The following is a 23,386-nucleotide window of genomic DNA, read 5'->3' on the forward strand; positions in this document are numbered from 1 at the left end:
GAAGCTCTTCTCTCTCTTAAGTGATTGAAGTTTAAATACCTGAGGCACAGAACAATCTGGTTTCCTGTTCCAACAGTATCACTTCTGGCCAATTTGTGGTTATACATACCGACCTCATGGTTCTTCTCTAATAAAAATCATAAAAAATCTGATTTTATATGATCGGGAGGTGAGGGTTTTATAACTGGAAAGGCTGTGTGAAAGCCAGGACTTTTTCAATAAAATACATATATATATAATATAAAATATATATAATATATAACATATATTAATATATATAAGCATGCTATCTGGTTTCCTGGTCTGGCTTATTTTTATCAAATAGCATTTTTCATTTTAATATTCCTCTAGGGTCTCTAATTCATTTGTCTTCATGCCACAGACATTGGGAGATAACTTGGTTGCATGTTCTCTGTTTTAAAGTTGCAGGTGCGGAAGCCTGGGAGGTACTGGCCCTCAAGCCAAGGGGAGAGGGGATTGGCTGCCATCTCTGTTGCCAGTCTCAGAAACCTTCCACTTGTTGTGGCTACTTGGTACCTTTTAATTTTAAGATCTGGAGCTTATTAATTACCAATGCTGAACTTAAGATAACCAGAGTTGCTGTGCTGAGGGACAGAGAAGCGCACACTAGCTTCTGTTACTGCTCTCTGGTTTTATTCTGATGGTCATTTTAAAACAATAGCAGCTGGTATTCAATGGGTGCCTAGTGCTTAGGTAGGTGCACTGCTGATGGAGGGGGAAGAAGTGAGGATGTGAGGATCCTGCATTTCTAAGAAGAGCAAACATACAAACTGGAAGCTGTCACTCCCCAGCTTGGTGCACCCATCCAGATCCTTAAGGGACATCAGATGGAAGGAAAAGTAGGCAAAGACCAATGTGGAAGAGAGGGCAGGGGCTTGGGAATTCTACATGGAAATAATGTTGTCAGCCATATATTTAAGCAGGTTGCAATTAACATTTGTTGACTAAAATAACATACATTGGTATTTCGTTTCTGTTATTTGCTCTTTTGGGGGCAGGGGCAGTAGGTACTGCTTACCTTCACTGCACCAAACTTTTGCCCATTTGCTTTCTGGACCAGCATTTATCAACGTGTGGTCCCAGGACATGCAGCATCTGCATCCCCAGGGAACCTGTTAGAAATGGCACTTCTTGTGCACCTCCTCTGTCTTACTGAATCAGAAACTCTTGGGCTGGCACCCAGCAGTCTGTGTTAACAAGCTCTTTAGGCAAAGCTGATGCAGCTAAAGTTTGAGACCATTGTGTTAAGGAGTATTATGTAGAACAATTTGGGTCTGTCATTAAAAGGGGAACACTGAGGCAGGTGGGGAGGTGTGATCCAAGTCGAAGAGGGAAGGAGAGTCATCTGTCTGGCTTCTTCTGACCTTTTGTCATTGGCAAATTAAAACCCAAAGTAGCTGATGGCACAGGAATTTAGATGCAGGAGCCCGTGAACATAATATCTCTTTTTGGTGGTGGTTTGTTTAAGTCACTCTCTTATTAAGCTGTAACTTTCTGAGTCTGTCATTTTATATCCCGTGAACATGTGCCTATTTAGCACTCACGTTTGCAGGCTGCAATCCAAGAATAATAGCAGAAATTCTATGGGAGAAAATGGTAATTGTTGATCCCCAAATACTGGATTCATGGAAACTTATGAATGTAGAAAAAAAGTTAAGCTTTACAAGATTAACTCAGAACAGCATATCTGGAGCCATGTTCATGTACCAATTCCAAGTTAACTAAGAGGCAATAGCCATTCAGAGTATATGTCTAATTTCAGCTTCTTCCTTATATTCTTTGAAATACTGTTTTGCCCCCTTAATTTAAAGAAATGAAAAGAGCCAAGCACTTTATTCCCCTCTACAAGACATCAAGGAGAGGGGGTAATAAACAGTACCTCGCCAATGTATTTTAATAAATACTGGTTTACTGCATCCCACAACGGAAAGCAAATACATGCAATTACTTGCAAATTTCTTCAGTGTTTGTACTTATAAATCTCTGCCTAAACCTTCCCAGCTGGGAGTTCAGTTAGTCTTTCTGCTATGGAACCAGGGCTTTGTTCTCCTGTTCAACCTCAGCACAAGCTGGAATAATTCAGAAACGTATTAGAGAGATTGCTGCTCCCAAAAGGCATAAGGAAATAACCTTCACTCTCGGCCTTAGGGAAATCAGCCCAATCAGAATTCGGGCAGATTTCTCGATTAAACAAAGAACTAACTGTGCACAAATTGCACCTTAACAATTTGTAAGGTGTCCACCTTAGAAATGTCTTGCAGATGGAAAGCTGATATTTTTTAATCAGGGCAGTGGGGCTGCTAAAGTCAAAATGTCGCCAGCATTTTCCTACCATTCCACACAATTAGCATCTCCCCCCAAATTAAATTTAAAGTTGCATCCATAAGCAACCCTCAGCCTCGAGCCCCGTGGCACCGGGTTGTCAAATACAGATGGAAACAACTCCCTCTGTAAGTGCGAGGGTCCAGGGTGTGTGTGCGTGTGTCTGTGAGTTTGTGTGGATGACTCAATTCATCTGGAACACATCCCCGGGAGCTTTTGGCTGTCAAGTTTTATTTCAGCAAATTTCACACTGGGAACCAAAAAGGGGGTAGAAAGTTATTGCACTTAATATTGTTGTGACTTTCCTTGCTTCTAGTCAAATTATTCAGAAATCGAAGTCAGGCCCCTGTGTCACTGTGGAACGTTGTTTAGAATGGACCTTTTAGGAGGGATTTAGTAGATTTCTGCTGATTGTTAAGAGATGCTCCTGCCAAACCGTCACCCTCATGGCATTTTTAGAAAAGTGACTGTATTTTTTATAGGAAATTGGGGATATTTTAAGTTGTGTCAGTTCTCTATCTGTTCTGCTTGAGGTGCTTTTGCTCTTTAATGCAGGGAAGGGACCCAGCTGATATAACAAGCAGGTACTCCCAAGCCTTAATTCCCAGGGTAAGAACCTTCCAAACCCCAGCACTTACTTCAAGAAGAGAGTGTACATTACAGCTGGTCTTGGTCACATCATTCTGGCCTGAATTTGACAGCTTCACATTCTTAGTATAGCAGAACAATCAAGGGTGCTGGCAAGGATGGTTTGGAATGGTTAAGGGCAAACAGAAACTATAGCCCCCTGGGCCCCACAGAAACTCTGAGATTCCCCACGTGATTCAAAAGCCAGTCGAAGAAAAACACTGAAAATTGCTTTCCTCACATGTTGTTTTTGGTTTTCTTGTTTTGCTTACATAGAAATGTAGACATAGGACACATTCATTGACAAGATCCCTTTTTCTAATAGAAGTCGGAATGAAAGAATACGGTGCGGGAGTCAGAGGCCTCGGCTTCCCTTCTTGGTGTGCTCTGTCCTGTCCCTCCTTCCCTTGGCTGAGCCTTGTCACTTGTAGGTGAGGGAAGCTCCTATCAGCCCTGTCTGCCTCCTACAGCCCTGGCTGCCTCCAAGGCCACAGGAGGCTTATATGAGAGAGTGGTTGAAGGAGCCTTGCTGTACTGTGAAAGGGTCACACAAATGGTGTTCTTCCCTTCAGAGTTTTGGGTTTCACAATGCTGAGTATGTCGTTTCTATTTCAAAACAGTGATTTTTTGGGTTTTGACCCATAGCTATCCCATGTACATTAGGAGCTCTTAAACAGTGGTGACAGCCTGTCATTCTATGTTTACTGTGTCAAATGAGCAAGTTAAGCTGGTGAGAACTTCAACTTGGAAATCAGAAGGCCACTGGGCCCCCTGGCTGCAGCGGAAGTGGTGTAGTGTCAAGATGTCCAGATGGTCACGTCATTCTGGCCTGAATTTGACAGCTTCACATTCTTAGTGAAGTAGAACAATCAAGGGTGCTGGCAAGGATGGTTTGGGATGGTTAAGAGCGAAAAGAAACTATGGCCCCCTGGGCCCCACAGAAACTCTGAGGTTCCCCACGTGAATCAAAAACCAGTCTTAAGAAAAACACTGAAAATTGGGGGCTAGGGGTCTCTAGCTGCTGTGTGTTAGACTTGGTGTGATTAGAAGGCCCATTTTGAGTCATGGCCCTGCCACTTTCTAGCTCTTCATTTTCTCTAAACTTTGTATCCATCATCTGAAAATTGAGGATAAGTATATTGTCTTTTCAGACCTGCTGTGAAGAATTCAGTGAGAAAGGAAATAAAAACTGCCTAGTCCATAGTTAGGACTCTGAACTCAACGCTGCCATCAATGGAAACTATTTGGGACTTAACATACACATTAAGAAACTAAAAAATAATAGAAAGGTGAAAAAGCCCTTGAGTGTGTTTCATTAAGATGATTAAGCTTTAAAGGGGATGAGAATATTTGCAAACCCGAAGTTGGTATTTTGAGCCTCCATTAAAAAGAAAAAAATCCCTGTATGAAAGGCAAATTCATCTTATCTTTTCCTGTTACGTGTTTGAGAGGGCCTTCTGACAGCTTTGGCCCATCAAGTATATTCTGATAACTGCACTTGCAGTGTTAGATAATGAACTTTACCATCAGAGTGGACATTTAATTAACTATGGTGCCGTCCTTCCATGGAGACAGCGGCAGCTACTCAAGGGCCAGCGTCTCCCTGACCACGGAATCTGCAGTGGTATGTAGGGCGGGAAAGCCCCGAGCTGGGTTTTCTTTCAAAATGGCATTTAAATGTACACCAGATCCACATTTATCACTTTAATCTAAACTCTACTGTAAATGAACATGTATGGCCTCTGAGATCATACACTTTGCTAGAAGGAGGTTCATGTGCTGGCAGCTCCTGCCTGAAACATCATTTGTTCCATTCCCCCAGCAAAAGCAGGCATCTAACAAGTCAAAACTATTTTCACTAATGAGTCCTGGCCTCTTTTAAAGCTGGAGTTCTCAATGTCTTCTCTCCTGCACCCATTTCATTGAGTCAGAATCACACCCATCAGATGGGAAAGCTTCCCCATTAGGAATGCTCAGTCGTTGGTCATTTTTCTTAAAACTGAGTCATGGCAATGAGTGTCTAAGTGACTTGTCATTCTCAAAACTGTTCCTAAAAGGCAGCTGGTCCTTGGTACCGCAACATGTAAAACTACCTGTCAGACAGGTGACAGCCTTATAAATAAAGGACCAGAGCCATATAAGGGTGCACCTAGGTGGTGCGAATGAAAACGTTGCTCAAAAAGGCATCCATGAATCCAGAGCCCTGGCCTTTTTGCTGGTATCATTTCCTTCTCCTTCCCCTATCACTTGCTTTTCTTCTCTCTCCTCCCTCCTGTCTTTCTGACCAATCTATTGAGTGAAACCTCAGCATTGCATATTCCTTGACATAGTAATTTTTGAAAGCCAACACCAAAAGTTAGAATTAGTTTAAAGAACTGGAGCTCCCACAAAATAGGGAATTCTGCCGTAGGTTGAGCATTTACCTACAATTTAAAGTGTGCACCAGCATGTTGTAACCTTGGCCCTGTCCCTGGAGGAAAGACACTGTTTAGTTCACAAGTGATATCTGTGTATGGCTGAACATTGGTAAAGGGAGGACGTAGATAACTTTGCAGACTTCTGAGAATTGCCTTAAGTAGCTGAGAGGGAAGGAACTTGAAAAGGACACCCTCGGTCTTATGAGACCATGGACTTACCTCTTATTAAATTATGGCATGTTAAAAGTGGTGGAGCTTTAGCTGTCTGTGTTTATGGATTCTATTAGTGTTTTGATACATTTTGTGTTAATATTCCTGAAAACATACAGCAAGATGACCTCTGTAACTGAGGCAAACCTAATTTGATTTGGAGAATGCTTTGGCCAACTCCGGTAACCAATGCTGTGCCCTCCTGCATCAGAGGTGGTCTGTCTGGCAATTTTTAAGTTGTTCATATAATAAAAACAAAAGGATAGATTTTATGAATGGGCTGAAAACAGATCTGCACGTATTTAGAAAGGGGATGGAAAGCTTTAATTCTTTTTTTTTTTTTTTCTTTTTGCAGATCTAAAACTTGGGCCAGATCCTCTGGGTATTAATGAAGCTTTTCAGTTTATTTAGTTTACTCACCCAGTTTCAAAGGGCCGAAATTTCTTAGGATAAGTGTTGTTTATGGGTTGAGCATCCTGCTTCTCCCCTCTGTTTCCTGGGTGAATTTTACCCAGCATCCACATTTCATCACATAAATTAAACCACATCAGCTCGTGTGCTGCTGTTCAAAATGCAGAGGTTTTTAACTCAGCACTTAAATAGGCGAGCTGTACCTGAAGGCGGGTCCCATAAAACTGCTCTTCTCCGCGTTTGAATTTGAATTTTTCATACATGTGACGTGTTTGGGACCTGGTGGCTTCTGTCAAGATAGGTCTTGCAGAAATGCATGTCTCATGAAAGGGGTTTGTTGGTGTTTCCACTTTGTTGCTTGGAAAGGGTTTCTGTCTGGTCTTGGTGTTGCCCAGGCTGCTCTGTGAGCTGATGATGCCCTCCCTGTTCATTTGAGGTACTTTCTTCCTCAGGACTTCTGAGGGAAAACCCAAGACAGCCCACAACAATCTCTATTTTGGTCTTATTTTTAATATAGCCGTGGGTAGTATGACAGTTGTTAGCACTTGCCACCAACCCCAAATTATATAATGTGCTATGAAAATAAAAATCTCTATGCCAACTTCTTCCCACTCTCAGAGGGGATAAGAAATCACGGAGAGCATAAAACTGACTATGCATAACTGTGACCACCTTAAAATAACCTCACTCTCAACAGAAATTTTGTTTCTCTTTCCCAAGCAACTAACTGCCCCACTGTGTCCCTGCTGTGTGCAAGTTTGGCCCTTTGGGAGGCAAAAACTCGTACTTGTAGGGAAATGGGTGTAGGACCTCGGTGTTACAGGGCACTTAATAGCAGCCTGGGGGCCTGACAGAGTTAATATAACATCCACGTCACCTGAAGTATCAGGAGTTTGGTAGAAAAGAAGAGATGAATTATATTGGCTTCCATTCAGAGAATTGAAAATCTGGGGTAATTTGAAGTTTCCGAAAATGTAGGAAAATGGGTTGGGCACGGTGGCTCACACCTGTAATCTCAATATTTTGGGAGGCTGAGGCAGGCAGATTGCCTGAGGTCAGGAGTTTGAGAACAGCCTGGCTAACATGGTGAAACCTCCTCTCTACTAAAAATACAAAAATTAGTCGAGCATGGTGGTGCATGCCTGTAGTCCCAACTACTCAGGAGGCTGGGGCAGGAGAATCGCTTGAACCCGGGAGGTGGAGGTTGGAGTGAGCCAAGATCACACCACTGCACTCCAGCCTGGGTGACAGAGCAAGACTCCATCTCACAAAACAAACAAACAAACAAACAAACTCTCCCCGACCTGCACACACATACATACCTACACCACTAGATTTCTGGAAGAGTTAATACAGGTGTATTCTGGCAAGGGGCCACGTGACCTTAGTGTTCTTGGAACTTCACAGCACAGTGAGGATGTGTCACTTAGCAGGGACTGAAGGACACATTTCTTTTTCCTAAGCCTCTTTACCCTAATAATCAGTTCAATCCTTCACATACACCTGCTATTGAGAAAGCACTTCTGTATTTCTTTTTTTTTTCCAAGCCAAACTGTACCTAGCTTTATTAAAGATACGTTCCATAAGCAATCATAGTATTTCAGGCAGGACATGGGTAGACAGTCGTTAACAGTATACAACAACTTTCAAACTCCCTTCTTCTATGGACTACCAATAATCAGAAAGCCAAGATAAAACACAATAAGTCTTCATCTGATGCTCTGAACAGGGAAAGTTTAGAGTGAGGGTTGACATTTCGCATTTAGCATGTTGTTTAACAACTTTTCACAAGCCGACCCTGACTTTCAGGAAGTGGAATGAAAATGGCAGAATTTATCTGAAGTTCCACAATCTAGAAACGGAACCACTGCGCTTTTGAGGGGTGTCCAGATTGTGTGACACACTGGTAACCAATGACTGGGGATCATGTCCCAACAGATGTCTGGCTTTAAGGGAGTCAAGCCTATGCTGAAAGGTGGAAAGGGAGAAGAGGGCATAAAAACAAATTTGTTTTTCCCTCCCACAAGGTTTTTGTGCCAAGGTGGACATGTGTGTCAAAGTCAGGGAATCCCTCCTCCTGGGAGCCAGGAAGAAGTCTCGCAGAACTAGAAGGGAAAGGTAAAGGGGTTTTCCCCACATCAGTCCAGCTTCAGAGACATTCTATTAGGGACATATATCCTGTCCTCCAAAAACAACAATGAAGTGTTCTATGTGCTAGCAACATACTTTAAAAAAAAGTAAAACAAAATTCTGCATTTTTATAAAACTTAATAAAAAACCGTATTTCAAACTGTACAGTCATCAGAAGTACACAGTTATCAAAAATGCAGACACTTCACTTGGCATCTCCAGCACCTTCAGCTTTCTGGACCTGGTCTTTTTTGGCAACTCCATTTTCTGTAGGGTTATTCCCCTCCTCGCCAGCATCAGCTTTTCCCTTTTTCCCTTTGGGTACCTTCTCAGGGGCCTTTTTAGGCTTGGGCTCTGGCTTTGGAGGAGCAGGTTTAGCAGACAACCTCACGGATCTTCTCTGTGGTTCATCCTTCACCTTGGCTTCATCTCCTTTAGCATCCCCTTCAGCCTTTCTCTGGGGCATGCTGGCAACAACAGCGGCGGGACGTAGGTGCTGGGCACAGGATGTGGTGGTGTGCAGACTTTGGTCGGTCCGGGGGTCGTTCTCGCCTCTTCTTCTTCACACTGCTCCGTACTTCTGTATTTCTTACTCACCAGAGATGCAGACATCATACAAGCATCCCTGGCATTCCTTGGACTTTATTTATTTATTTTTGAGACAGAGTCGCGCTCTGTCGCCCAGGCTGCAGTGCAGTGGTGTGATCTTGGCTCACTGCAGCCTCCACCTTTCAGGTTCAAGCAGTTCTCCTGCCTCAGCCTCCTGAGTGAGTAGCTGGGATTACGGGCTCCTGCCACCATGCTCGGCTAATTTTTGTATTTTTAGTAGAGACAGGGTTTCACCGTGTTGGCCAGGCTGGTCTCGAACTCCTGACCTCAAGTGATCCGTCCACCTTGGCCTCCCAAAGTGATGGGATTACAGGCGTGAGCCACTGCACCCGGCCCTATTTATTTATTTATTTTTTAACTGAATGTCTCTTCTCTCTTGGGCAGGCTGGGATGCATGATCTCATGTGGGCACAGTCTCCTGGTGCCCAGATATGCACCTCTACAGTGGGGATGGCAGTGGTACCTTCTTCATAGGGAGAACACGTTTCTAGCCCATAGATTCTTCTGACATTCAGTAAATGTCAGGCATCCTTATAGTTATTAGTTGAAAAAATGTTGGTTGGGATTAGAAGTATATTATGTTTAATTTAAAAAATTTAAATGTTAATTGTTATGAGCACATAATAGGTGTATATATTTATGAAGTACAAGTGATGTTTTGATACAGGTGTACAATATGTAATAATCACATCAGGGTAATTGAGGTATCCATCTCAAGTATTTATCATTTCTTTGTGTTAGGAATATTCTAATTCCACCCTTTTCATTATTTAAAATATATAATAAGTTATTGTTCTATTCATTCTATCTAACTGTGTTTTTGCTCCCATAACTGTAGAACTGTATTCTGTGGTCATATCACCAAATAAAGCTAAGTAGGTCACTGAACAATTGAGCCCAAATCTTGTTCCTCGACATCTGAAGATACCTGGCTGGCTTCCTGCTTATAATAACAGTGGACACAGTCTTCTGGGGCCCAGATATGCACAGTGAGGCATAATGCATTTGGAGAAAAAGGATTGGTTTCCAGAAAGAGTCCATGATATTATCATAGATGGCAGATGAAATTCCTGTCATGCAGTGAATAGTGGGGTAAAATCTCCCCTGTTATTGTTTGTGGGAGTCTTCAGCATCTGGCACACTTTTTTGTCCTTCACAAGCTCTGTGTCTATCTTTATTCGTTCTATTTTCTATTATTCCTTTTCTCAGGCTCTTATTTCCTGGATGTCCAGGGCTTTACACCCTGGAGCTAAGTGCTAGGGTGGCCACTTTCTGGATCTTGCTTTAACATTCCCCATACTGATGCACTGCCCACAATGGGTCATCTAGTGTTTTTCCAGCTTACCCGCAATGCTCATGATCACATCACAGACTGTGCAAACCTAAGCCATCCCACCTTGTTTCTGTGCTCCTTTTCCTGGACTAAAGAGAGCGAGCTGAGGAAAGAGCAGAGCTGGGTGAGCTAGCTGGTAGAAAAGGTGCTTAGCTTCAGGGAAGCTTAGGTGCTCTAGAACTTTATTTCTTGTTGCTGTGTCTCATGCACCTGATATTGGCTATTTGAAACATTTTCTACCTTCCTCAGGCCTGCTCTCTTGCCTTTGGCCCATAGAAAATGACAGTTTCTTGAAGTATCGCCTCCATTCTATTCCTGGTGTCCTGTTCATGTGTGGACTATGGTAATGGCCTTCAGACTTTCTGTTCTCCAGTCTGTTCTTCACGCTGCTGCCTTGTTAATCTTCTTGAAATGCCCCCAAGATTACCTTCCTGCTCAGACCATAGCTCCTCACTGACAACACCGTCCAGATCCCTTGATCTGACCCCCATGAGCTACCTTGCAACTTAGCACCTAATGCGAACGCTCTCACACTGCCGAGCTTGCCTCACCTGAGCAGATCTTATGCCGTAGTTCGCTGGTACTCATATCTGATCCCAGCACTCTGCATGCATGCCTTGCCCCTTGTTTTCGGCCTCAGTCCAGTCTCACTCTTGGCAGGAGACTTTCTGACAAAACTTAGTGTGGATAAGGGTTGATAGACTATGCAAGTTGTTATTTACTTATTATTTATTTCAGCCAGCCCTGTAGTAAGTCCTTAATAATCTTAATACTGCTTTTCCTACTGTGGTAGTAATTATAGAAGAAGATTGAGGCTTGCAGAAGATGAATAGCCTTCCAGAGTTTGCATCTCTAGTGGTAGAGTTGGGATTCAAACCCAAGTTTGACTGGTTTCCAAAGCTCGTGCTGTTCTGGACTCTTGTCATTCCCAAGCCACCACAGGCTCATTTGCCACCAACCAGAGCTGGGAGCCATTTTGCGCTGGGTGTCTACTGTCCTTGGGGCAAACAATCACTGAATAAGTTGACGTTGCTTTTCAGGAACCCATTTACTAAAAGAAACAAAATGTGTCGGTTCCATTATTTATTCATTTAATTGCAAATCTCTCCTTTTCCCTCTATCATTTAAAGTTAGTATATGCTCTACTTTAATTAAAAATAATATTTTGGAAATAACTTAAAAACAGCTTAAGGTAATTGCAACACTGTGGTATTCACAAAACCAGGTGTTGGCTTCCTGTGTTTTGTAGATGCTGTGCAGGGCATGTGTTTTTTACCTCTGTTCTGAATTACCGGGTTTATTATGGCTTTCTCTTCACACTGTGGACTTGTCCTTTCTTGGACTTACCATGGTTTTAAAGTAGGTGATTGTTTGTGGAAATAACGAATGTCCACTTCCCTCGCCTGTGCTGCTGACACTGCCTCTTGAATGCCTAGCATAATGCAGACACATAATAGGCATCCAACCAATCAGTATCTGTTGAAGTTTGAATGAATGAATGAATGAATGAAAATATAAATGAATGGAGATGCACCTTTATTTGGGTATCCTATGCTGGATTTTTAGGAAAGTTGGTTGTAAAAGGAATTTTTAAAATTGAATTCTACTATAAAACTGAAAATTAATTTATTTGTATGGAGATACTAACAATAAACTTTGGAAACATTTGAAGAAAGGAATAAGACAGAGGTTGGTTCCTCTGTCTTTTTGTTACACAGAATTTTTTGTGAGATTCTTCCATTTGCTACCCCATTTTTTCTTGGCAGTATCTGTGGCCGCCTTCAGGCATCAGTCATGATTCTTGCTGTTATAATAAAACAAAGCCTTATATAAGAAAGATATGCATATTCCTGACATTTAATTCCATTCACAGAAAAGTAATGCTTGGTTTTCTATAAAAAAAAGTATCCTAAAGAGGTATAGCCAGCATCCATAGCAAAGTAATCCATAACTTCCTGTTTTCTTGGTCAGTGTTCCTTCCTGTCAGGCAAAGTTAAAATCTTTCTTTTGCAAGTGGAAAAGCCGATGTTCGTAACTGCTGCTGATTGTGCCCATTTTAGAGCAGGCTGTTTCCCTCTGCCAGGAAGATGTCCAGTTCCAGGGTATGGAATTTATCTGTCTTTGTCAGTAGGCATCTCTTCATCTTATTTGTTGATTCTTCATTGTTCTGAAACCTCTCGTCCCAGAGGTTAGCTTCAGTTCCAGGAAAACAAGGTTTTTCGAATAAAGTCCACTTCTGCTCTGCTGTGTTTCATTCGTTATTTTCACTGTCGGCTCAGAATGCTCACCTGGAAAATGCCAGTGCCCTGCTGGTGTTTCTGTAGTCCTCTCACTTTCTAATTGTGTGGCTTCAAGTGCAGGACATTACGCTCTCATTCATTACAGTCTCTAGGCCACTTTCCTCCCAGGGCTGTCTGGTGCATATCAGCCAAAACATCAGCAATATCTTATTACAGCCCATGGGGTTTGTGTGGGCCTTAAATTTCCCGAGGTGCCAGACTTCCAGGAATTCTACTTTCCAAAACATGGGGTTGCCTCTCAGTGAAAGCAAAGTATTTCTTTATCCAGCTCTTGGCTGCCCTGTAGTGACTGTGATGAACCGCAGATTTGTTCATGGATGCTGGCAGTTAACTTAGTTTTGTAGGAGGCGTTGGATTAAAGCAAGGTGCTTTTATTTAGCTGGGAAAACAAAAGATTTTAGGGGGCCATGGTTAAATGTCTACCAGTACTTAAAGAGCTATCGCATAGAAAAGCAATTACACTTAATGTAGGTGGCGTCAGAATGCAGCGCTAAGATGCATTGATGGGCTGGGCAAAAGTTAGAGGGAGGCCAATGTGGCAGGGTGGAGGGGACAGGATTTCTTGTGCATAGAGCAGTGTGAAAGGAGGGTGATGGCTTCAGACTTCCAGTTCTCAGAGACAGGGGTGGGGGGGTGTTTCAGGTTAGGCTGTATGACTGCTGGTGGAGGGTGGGATGGGGACGTCGTGCAAAGGATTCTTGCAAGGGATGGTTGCAATAGATAAATAGATCATTTGAAAGATGCCTTCCAGCTCTGAAATCCCATGGTTTTATTATGCTAAGGTAAGCCATTTTAGGGCAGCTTCACTCTTTTCCTTTCCCTTTCTCTTTCTTTTTCCCTCTGTAATTGTGGAATCTATTTGTACGTGTGGCTCATGCTAAAGAAGTCTTAATCATGTATTATTTCCTATCCTCTTACTTTGAAATGGTCAGACTTCTAGTTGAGTTGTGTTTGGACACTGTAGAGGGAGGCAGGGTGTCTGTGTACAGTTGTGCTGGCTGTTTACTGCACAAAGGACTGAAATAAGGAGCTAAACTTGAACACACAATCTGCTCACCAAGCTACCCAGAGGAAGAGTCTATCTTTCCAGTTTGAGGAAAGACGCCATCAGCTCACCAAGTTGAGTGCCAGAGAGGTTAGTTCTCCCCAGAAGAGGCATAGTTTTCTAATCTGTTAGATTAGAGGTTTCTAGTCTAATCTGAAGATGCTGGTCATGACTCTAGAGGGAGGCATACCATATCATTTTTAATTTATCAGGATTGACAAAGTTAAGTCTAGACACATCTGTGAATTCCGTGGTGGGCTATACAAACACAGTGCTAACTATTGCTATTAACGGTGCAAAGTTCCATTAAGCATCCACATATTTCTGCTGACTCACCAAGCATTCAGGTCCTTGGAAGCATCTGGAGGATTTGCTCAAGTTTTCACTTTTCATCTGGATATTTGACATTGTGTGCACAGAGCTCTGTGCATTCTCCTTCTAGCCCAGGAGATTCCTTTTGACTCTTCCATTCACCCTCAATCCTCAGAGGCAATAAATTTGGTTGAAAAGCAGTTGAGGATTTATGAATGTAAGGCACATAAAACCCCTTTGGATTCTCAGACTTACACTAAACAAACTTGTGAGTGTGCCAGTGAGGAGGAAAAAGTTTAAAAAATCCAGCACACCACTGGCAAGGCTGGTTATTTTTTAAAACAACAACAACAGTAAACAAAATGGAAACAAAACGGAAACAAAACACAGCTCGCGTTGCTGATACCAGGCAGCAGTTCTTTGAGCAGGCGTGAACAGATGCAAAGGTTGCTGTGCATTTGTGAAGTGTCCCCAGAGACAGATTCCTTAAGCCTTTCTCCACCCTCCGGCCTTGTCACTGTTCCTCCCTCCTCTGGAATGTGGAGGAAATACTCCCCACCCATCCATTCACAAAAACCCTGGAAGAGAGCCACCTTCCCTCCACTTTTCTCATCTGCCAGCTCCTGCTCTGTTCTCTGGCCCCTCTGCATCCCCTGCCCTCAGTGCCATTCTCAGTCAGCAAGGGCAGAACTCTCGCTTTCCCCTGCCTTCGGTGTCAGCCCTGTGACTGTTGTCCTGCGACCTGTTTCTTATGCCCAAATACCCTCAGTCGCCTGAGTTTAATACACTGCATGCTTCTGTGCAAGTTCATGAGTTGGTGCCATTTCTTTTTAGCTACCCTGATGCTTTTGTGTTTCTGTTTTTTGTTTGTTTGTCTGTTTTCCCTTTGAGACAGGGTCACTGTCTCCCAGGCTGGAGTGCAGTGGTGTGATCTCGGCTCACGCAGCCCCGACCTCCTGGGCACAAGGAGTCCTTCCACCTCAGCCTCCTGAGTAGCTGGCACTACAGACTTGCACCTTCACACCTGGCTATTTTTTTTTTTTAATTTTATTTTGAGCAGAGACAGGGTCTTGCTGTGTTGCCCAGGCTGGTCTCAAACTGCTGGGCTCAAGCAGTTTGCCAGCCTCGGCCTCCCAAAGTGCGAGGATTACAGGCATGAGCCGCCACACCTGACACAATTTTGTGTTTCATTTCTCTCTTTGGAAATCTTCACAGTGTTTAATTACTACAAATCAGTAGTTCCCACATTTTTGGCAGTAAGAAATGGAAAAACAATCCGCCCTCCCCCCACCCCCCCCAAAAAATACTGTGGGGCAGATACCAACATAGGGATACCAGATATTTGTCCAAATATGGGCATGGTGGGGCTGGGGTAAGTTGGAACACTGGAAAACAGCAAACAATTCCCAGAGCATTCTCTGCTGTCATTATCATTTCACAACACAAAGGCTGTTTTCACCCCACGAAGTAGGAAGAACAGATTATCGAGCAGAGGACATTCTTTGAAAACGAGTAACTTTAGCTGTATGAAACATTCATCACTTCAATCCTTCTTGTTCTCATTTTGTGTCTATTTATTCGACATAATTATAGATTTCCAACCAGTATGTAGAGGCCACTGCTGCAAATGCTTCTAAAAGAAGGAGCTCTTCTGTCCAGCAGCAAAACAAATACAGAGCCCACCAGGGAGGCCCACCTTACCTGGACAGGAAGCTACCAGATGCTTTGGCAGGAGCCCATCCTTGCTCATGTGGCCAGAAGATCTGTTGTGAGTAGGGTTCCTATTGCAGCTGGAGGGACACAGAGATTCAGGAGCACCCTACAGCCTAGATTTCTGCAGGAGCAAGTGGGGTGGGCATTGGACCCTGAGGCCTTAGGCTGGGGACAGCACAGTTCTGAGGGCCAGGTGCTGAGTGGGTGTCTGTGAGCATGCTCAGCCTCTGGGCTGTGCTCTCAGAGGACGTGCAGATATCAGACATTTACAGTGAGCAGCATGGAAACTGTGGGCGCATGAGGATGCCTGTTGGACGGTGAGGCCAGGCTGCCCAATTACGGAACATGCTGGCACTGCCGGGGAGATGGAGGCCAGAAAACACACACTTCTTCCTGCTTGCCCAGCCGCTCCACTCCTGCCTCTTTTGGCTTTTATACTTTCCAGCCTGCTTGGCCAAAAACCAAATGCAAAAAGGATGAGAGAAACCTTTAGGGGCTAAAAGGAAGGTTCGGCATTGAGGTATGTACTGAGAAATTTGATTTCCTGGTGGGGTGTCTGGGCCCCTTGGATGAGCGGATATACCTCGGGCGTGACCTCACACCCCGCTCATTAAAATCAGTCTTATGTGACTGCAGACGTGGAGGTGCTCATTTACGAGAGACAGAGCTGCCTCTTTGCTTGAAGAAAATTGATTTCCATTCAACAGATGTGTATGGAGAGCTGGTTCCCCCAAGGCTAGCACTGGACACACACAGTCTATTAAGGCCCAGCCCTAAGTGGGAGGATTCACACCTTGCAGATTCTGCTGTTTGCTTGATGAAGTGGAACTAAAGAATGCTGTTTTTAAATTCAGACGTACATTTCCTGAAAAGATTTTCTGTCATCTGTAATTAACTTAAGTGCATATTATCTTCTTTTTAAAACTTTCCCTGATTTTCTTTCTCCTTCCCCACTGCGTCATCCTATCTCCCCATCTCTCATTTTCCTCTTACTTCCTTTCGCTTCTCGCTTTTCTCTCTATGCCAATGCATTTTCTTTTTCATGGAGTTTTGCTTTTATTTAGAGTAATTTTTATAAATATTTGAAACTAAATTTATGCTTCTCAGAAACAAGATTCTTTCCGAAAACATACTTTGGGTGATAAATATGTAATCTGCTTCCAAATTTTTCCAAATCTGGATGTAAATTATGAAACAGAAAAAAAGAGAAACAACCATTTAGTACCTGATTATCAGTCCACATCAAGCTGAGTTCAGTGTGCCGTCCTGAATTTGCCCACTTGAATTCAGGGTACACAGTGGCAGGCACATGTCAGACCAGGAGTTAGAAACACATGGCTTCAGGACTGGCCATGAAGGACCCAGGGCAGATTATTTATTCTGTTTAAACCCCAGTTTCCTCACCTGTAAAATGAAGACAGTTTCACAGTGTTTCTGCAGATAAATTCAGATAATAATTATCAAAGTTCCTGGCAATATCACAGTCTTAATCTGTTCAGGCTGCTGTAACAAAATACCATAAACAGAGTGGCTTATAAACAGCAGAAATTTATTTCTCACAGTTCTGGAGACTGAGAAGTCTCAGATCAAGGTGCCAGCAGATTTGTTGTCTGATGAAGACCTGTCTTCTGGTTCATAGATGGCCTTCTTCTCACTGTGTCCTCATATGGTGGAATGGCCAGTAAGTTCTCTGGGGCCTCTTTATAAGGAACCCCGTCCATGAAGGCTCCACCCTTATGAACACCTCCCAGGTGCCATACTGCCAAATACCATTGCATTGGGGATTAGAGTTCAATATGTGAATTTTAGAAGAATACATTCAGTCTATAGCAATGTTGTAACTTTAAATGTTTCCCTGAATCAATCCATCTTTCAACCTTTTTTAAGCCAAGAGTTTGAATCTCAGAAATGTGTGTTTATTAAATGATGATTTCATAATCTCACACCCATTACACATAGTAAACTCAGGAGTGATTCATTGATTCAGTAAATATTTGGAAATGCCTACTTTATGCCAGATTTCTTGCTGTGTTTATGGGATTCAAAGATTAATAAGACATTTTTCCTGCCTTGCCTGTTTACCCACTGTAGAGATGGGAAGTGGGAAGTGCTAGAGCGGATGTGTGAACAAGGCTGGAGGGTGCAGATGTCAGGGCGTCTTCACAGGAGACTGAACTGGGTACTGAAGGATGTTGGGTACGCAGTATGTCTAGGTAGGTTTTACGTGATGCATTATCTTCTTTTCTGACATCATCTTTGATTTAGACTAATGTTGACTTTTGGAGAAGTGAAGTTCAGGATTTTACTGAAGATGATAGATCTTAACTACTGGCCTAACTGTCAGGCACCATTTTATTATTCAATGCTTTCATCCTCTTCAAGTGGAGACCATAAGTATATTCATATACTTGTACAGGGCACCAAACAAAGCACATCGTTCTCAGAGATACAGTGAACAGTCAAGGAAAGAGATGTGCAGTGAATACTAGAAAGTCAGCTGTCCCCTCACATGACACACACATGCCTAACATCATCATCGGCACCGTCATTACTGTTGTTCTCACTTCTTTTATTAACTCTGTTATTATTTATGGTTCATGGTAATGCATTATCAGATTGTAGCACTTTTATTTCTACCTTTTCCTCTTTTCTGAGTCTCTTCACATGCCAATCTACATCTGAAGCTTGAGAGACAGATTTGGGGCCCCATCCTGACTCCTGATCTTGGGTTATCTTGGGTGCTCTTGGATAGGCGATTTAATCTCTTTATGCCTCAGTGTTCGCAGCTGAGAAATGAGGATTCAGATATCTACATCACTGGAATGTGAAAAGGACTGGGTGAGGTCATGTGTGTTAAGCATAGCACTTGGCCAAAGTGTAATAGCTGAAGAAACAGTTGCAGAGAGGTTCCCTAGGTATCTTGGGGAATCAGTTATCTTGGTTCCCCAATTACACAGTGAGCTGCTTTCAGAACTTGAATCAAAGCCACAGTCTTTTGCCTCCTAGTCCTGCTTTTTCTTTTTTAATAAGATACATTTGATCTTTGAATCATGTCACTGTATAAATTGGAGATTAGATAAAACGTTCAGCTATTTATGGCACTGTGGGGGGTTTAAGGACATGTGTACAAGTTTTTTGATACTCCTGCCCTCAGGAGGTGGGACTTCCTTCCTCTTTCCTTAATGACTTACTTCCAGTGAAGTGATGGGATGGCACTTCTAAAATTAGATTACAAAAGGGCTGTGACTCAGGTGGCTCTCTTGCCCTCCCTCTTGAATCCCTCACTCTGGGGTGGACAGTGGCCATGCCATGAGCACACTCAGCTGGTGGAGAGGCTGTATGGGGAGGAGCCAAGCCTGGAAACACACTCTCCCCCAGTCAGGCCTTGAGGTGACTGCAGCCTCCTGAGAGACCCTCAGCCGGAGCCACCCAGCTAAGCCGCTTCCAGATTCTCTACCCTCCAAAAGTGTGAGTTAGTACATGGTCGCTATTTTCACCTGCTACCTGGAAGGTCAATTGTGACTAATTCAGCATCTATCTGCAGAATGGAGTTCAAAGCCTCTTAAGCTTTGAGTTTGCTGTATGTTATCATATGCCACAATTAGGCATTTCTGTGCCAGTGTGACTGGCGAACTGAGATGGCACTCCCATATCCTTGTATTCAGGGGATTGTTAAAGACAAAAGTTTCAAATGACCCTGCTTGACTTAGGGACAAGCCAGAGCAGGATTGCTGTTCACCTGCACTTCAGCTCACCATGTCTGAGCCTTAGATAATTTACGTCTTACAGCAGAAACATTTAGAATCATAAATGTTCTAATCCTAGGCATGGGAAGAGATTTGGTGTAACTTGCTTGATGAGGCGCTGAAGCCCAGGAGGTTAAGTGCACACCCAGCCTGTACAGCTACTCGGTGGCTGGGCTGTTGAGGTTTTCCTCCTGCATCAGCCAGGGCTATTGGGTTACATGCAACAGAAACTGATTCCAACCCTTGCACCAACAGGAATTCCTGGGATGACATAGAATTGTCTTAAAATTGTCAGAAAATCTCGAGAAGCAGGTGCTGTAGAGGCATAGGAAGCATGCGTGAGTCTCCCTGGGGGAATGAGCTCTGACTGCTTCTCCTTCCCCCGACTCAGACTCAGGACTCAGGCTTTCAGCAGAGCCCGTCTGCTATCAGAGCCAGGTACCCTGGCTGTCTTGGGCAGTGAGGCTGATGGATTTTTTAAAAAATTGAGACTGGGTCTTGCTTTGTCGCCCAAGCTGGAGTGCAGTGGTGCCAACATGGCTCACTGCAGCCTCCACCTCCTGGGCTCAAGTAATCCTCCTGCCTCAGCCTCATGAGTAGCTGGAACCAGAGGTGTATGCCACCATACCTGGCTAATTAAAAAAAAATTGTAGAGACCAGGTCTTGACATGTTGTCCAGGGTGGTCTCAAACTCTTGGACTCAAGCAGTTCTCCCACCTCAGCCTCCCAAAGTGCTGGGATTACAGGCGGAAGCCACTGCGCCAGTCCTGGATTTTTTATTTATCACCCCACAATGCCTAAATATAGTAGGAGAGAAGTTAATTCTGCAAAGGAAATCAGAGTTCTGTGGGAAGAAGGAATAGATGCTTCACAGCCAAAAAATGAGGATGGACATACTGCACATGCTATCCTCTTCTCAGCTCTTCTGAGGGTTGTTAGGTTGTTTGTTTCTTGTCAATATTTACTGCTACTCCTACTCACAGGAGAAGAGAATGTAGCCTCTTCAAAAGTCACTGGTGTAGGGCGGCCTTCCTAAAACAAAATTGTAAGGAAACCCAGATGTGTATGTTTGCTAGCACTACCAGAACAAGGTACCACAGACTGGGGGCTCAAAACAACAGAAATTTATTATCTGTCAATTCTAGAAGCTGAAAGTCCAAAATCAAGGTATTGGTAGGGCCGTCCTCCCTCTGAAATCTTAAGGGAGGATCCTTCCTTGCCTCTTCCAGCTTCTGGAAGCCCCAGGCAATTCTTGTCTCATGGCAGCATCACTCCCTGCCTCTCTTCCGTGGCTGTCTTCCTGTGGTGTGTCTGTGTACAAACTGCGCCCCGCCTTCTTCTTCTTTTTTTTTTTTTTTGGAAAGAGTCTTGCTCTGTCACCCAGGCTGGAGTGCAGTGGTGCAATCTCAGCTCACTGAAACCTTCGCCCTCTGGCCTCAAGTGATCCTGCCACCTCAGCCTCCCAAGTAGGTGGGACTACAGGCGTGCACCACTACACCTGGCTATTTTTTTTTTTTTTAATGTTTGTAGAGACGGGGTTTTACCATGTTGCACAGGTTAGTCTCAAACTCCTGAGCTCAAGCGATCTGCCTACTTTGGCCTCCCAAAGTGCTGGGATTACTGGTGTGAGCCATCACGTCCAGCCACAGATCCCCTCTTATAAAGACACTAGGAGTATTGATTTAGGGCCCATCCTAACGACCTCATCTAACCTGATTACTTCTGCAAAGACCCTATTTCCAAATATGGTCACATTTACACATACCAGATGTGAGGGCTTCAACATATCTTTTAAAGGGACACAGTTCAATGCACTGCACCAGGCAGCTGTGGCTTCCTCCTTCCACAGCATAGAAGGTGGCCACATGCTGCTGGACTTTCCCAGTCACAGTCCCTTTATCTGTGCTTTGGCTGCACCGGGCAGCTCCCAAGTCTTTGTTTTCAGCTCCATGAGAAAACACTGGGCTTGGGAGTGGGAGACACTGGTGTTGATTGACTTGGCATGTTAACTACCCACTTGCTGTGAGAAAGCTGCCTGTGTCTAGACTTGAAGAGGATGACACAGACTTTATAAACACATTATCCAATGAGCAGCTCTTCATTACAAAGACATGTTGATGCTGGTTACAGAGAAAGAGAGTGGATTGGCACTAACGTGCCCGTGATCCTCATGGAGAGAAAATACTTTGGCATGTGCATGCTGTCACAGAGACTTCTAGAATGTCAGACTGTTTTGAAAGTGTGTTTTGTCTTATATTTAAAATATCATGGCCAGATGCAGTGGATCATGCCTGTAATCCTAGCACTTTGCGAGGCCAGTGTGGGAGGATCACTTGAGGCCAGAAGTACGGGGCCGGCCTGGGCAACATAGCAAGACCCTGTCTCTACAAATAATTTTTTTTAAATTAGTGAGGTGTGGTGAGTGCCTGTCATCCCACCTACTCAGGAGAATCACTTGAGTTCAGGAGGTCGCAGCTGCCATGAGCTGTGATCGCACCTCTGCACTCCAGCCTGGGCAACAGAGCGAGACCCTGTCTGTAAAAATAACTAACTAAACTAACATATCTCTAAAAATAAATATAATATGTTCATTGCACAAAAATTTGAAGTTACAGAAAAAAACAAATCTAGTAAATTACAAATATGTTTACTGTTAACTAAAAAAACCTGTTAAGTACGTGCTATTTCAATTATTTCACGTATTGATTGAATGAGTCATTGGTTGGTTGGTGGATTGCTTTTCAGTTATAAAAACAATGTGTATGGGAGATGGTGCTGAATTCAAAGGAAGTAATCACTCAAAGTGAGCATTATTGGGGGAATGTGAAACCTTGGCTTGCATATGTATTTCCTAACTCGAAGTTTTGGCCTTAAGCTGATCAAACATGTCAAGTTACTATCAATGTAGCAACTGGTTGCTCTGAAAATGGCATGTCCAGGGATCCCTATGTGGATAGTGGGGAAGAGGGCGGAGCATGAAGTCCCTGGCCAGAACTCACTCAGCCTTGGTAAATTGTACTCCTTGATATCACCACCCTCTCCTTGGCACGGGGGAGCAGGCAGGGGATAGAGCCACTCTCAGGGCAGATGTATCCCTGGATGAACGGCGACAGCTCTTCCTTTTGGATGTCCCACTGTTAGAGTCTCAGGATCACCCACAACACAAAGGTCCCCTCTTCTATCCACCCAAGCTTATGTATTTCAGCCTCAAAACACTTTGAGAGAATAAATAAGAATTGGGTTGTGATATTTGCGACCCATCCTCTCTGTAGCCAAGCAGGATAAAGAGAGTTCTATATTGGGCCTGTTTTATTTCTGTTTTCTCTTGGGGTAGCTGAAAAATCTGACCCATTGGGGAATAAGGGACATTTGTAATTGGGGTGAAAAGCATTGCTAGAAATGAGGCATCATGGTAGTCCCAAATGATAGGGTGGAAGATAGCCTAAATTGACACAGCACTTTCCAGCTTGTAAAGCATATTTATAAACACGATCTTATTTTGGTTTGGATTCCTAAAATGACCAGTGGGTGGATATAGCAGGTTTTACACCTGAGAAAATGGATGTTCAGAGATATGGAGTCATGTGTACAAGGTTATCCTGGGGAACTATCTCAGAGCCCTCTGCTGTACATCGAATAGGAGCCCCATGAAGCAGAAACACATCATCTGCCTGATCCTATAGGTGAGGAAACTGGGACTCCGAAACTTCAAGAGGGAAGGCTTCTGAGGTTGTTTTTTGGAAATGGCTGACATGGGGCTAAAATGTAGAGCATCTTTTTCCGTTAGCGTGGGTCACTTTTTAGTACATTACACAGAGACAGAGAGATGGGGATAAAAACAAACTTTTCTATGTTCTAAGAATGAGGGTTTGTTCAGCGTGTGGTGAGGAGGGCATGTGCAAGTACATCCACATTGATTCCTGCCTTCCCACGGCCACTGAGCACTCTTCTTCACGTGTCGTTTCTCTCTGTGGTCGCACCTGCAGGCTGTGGAAAATAAATCTGCTTTAGGGACTCAAGGGTGGCTTTAGGTCCTCACTCTTCCACTTTTCAGCTGTGAGTCATTGGGCTTATTGCTTAACCTCTCTGAGCACAATCTCCTGATCCGCAAAGAGGAGATAATATCATATGCCTCCTGGGATTGTCATGGGATTTGAATAAGGCCAGTAAGTTCTCAGAAATGGGCTAGG

General features: G+C 43.6%; 2 protein-coding genes across 2 annotated transcripts in view; one reads left to right on the forward strand and one right to left on the reverse strand.

Annotated features, from left to right (window-relative positions):
* GLI3 (GLI family zinc finger 3) overlaps positions 1 to 23,386 on the forward strand; it is a 274,556-nt gene that overhangs the window by 117,595 nt on the left and 133,575 nt on the right. The gene's annotated exons all lie outside the window — the stretch shown is intronic.
* LOC116812518 (non-histone chromosomal protein HMG-17-like) lies at positions 8,344 to 8,604 on the reverse strand. Its single transcript, XM_032758263.1, has one exon. It carries the CDS (start codon positions 8,602 to 8,604, stop codon positions 8,344 to 8,346), a length of 261 nt encoding a protein of 86 aa, XP_032614154.1.

Source organism: Hylobates moloch, unplaced genomic scaffold, assembly GCF_009828535.3.
Source record: "Hylobates moloch isolate HMO894 unplaced genomic scaffold, HMol_V3 SCAFFOLD_1, whole genome shotgun sequence".
NCBI classification, from domain to species: domain Eukaryota; kingdom Metazoa; phylum Chordata; class Mammalia; order Primates; family Hylobatidae; genus Hylobates; species Hylobates moloch.

Excerpts from the sequence above, each read along its gene's own strand:
- LOC116812518 (XM_032758263.1), bottom strand. The coding sequence starts at position 8,604 with ATGCCCCAGAGAAAGGCTGAAGGGGATGCTAAAGGAGATGAAGCCAAG.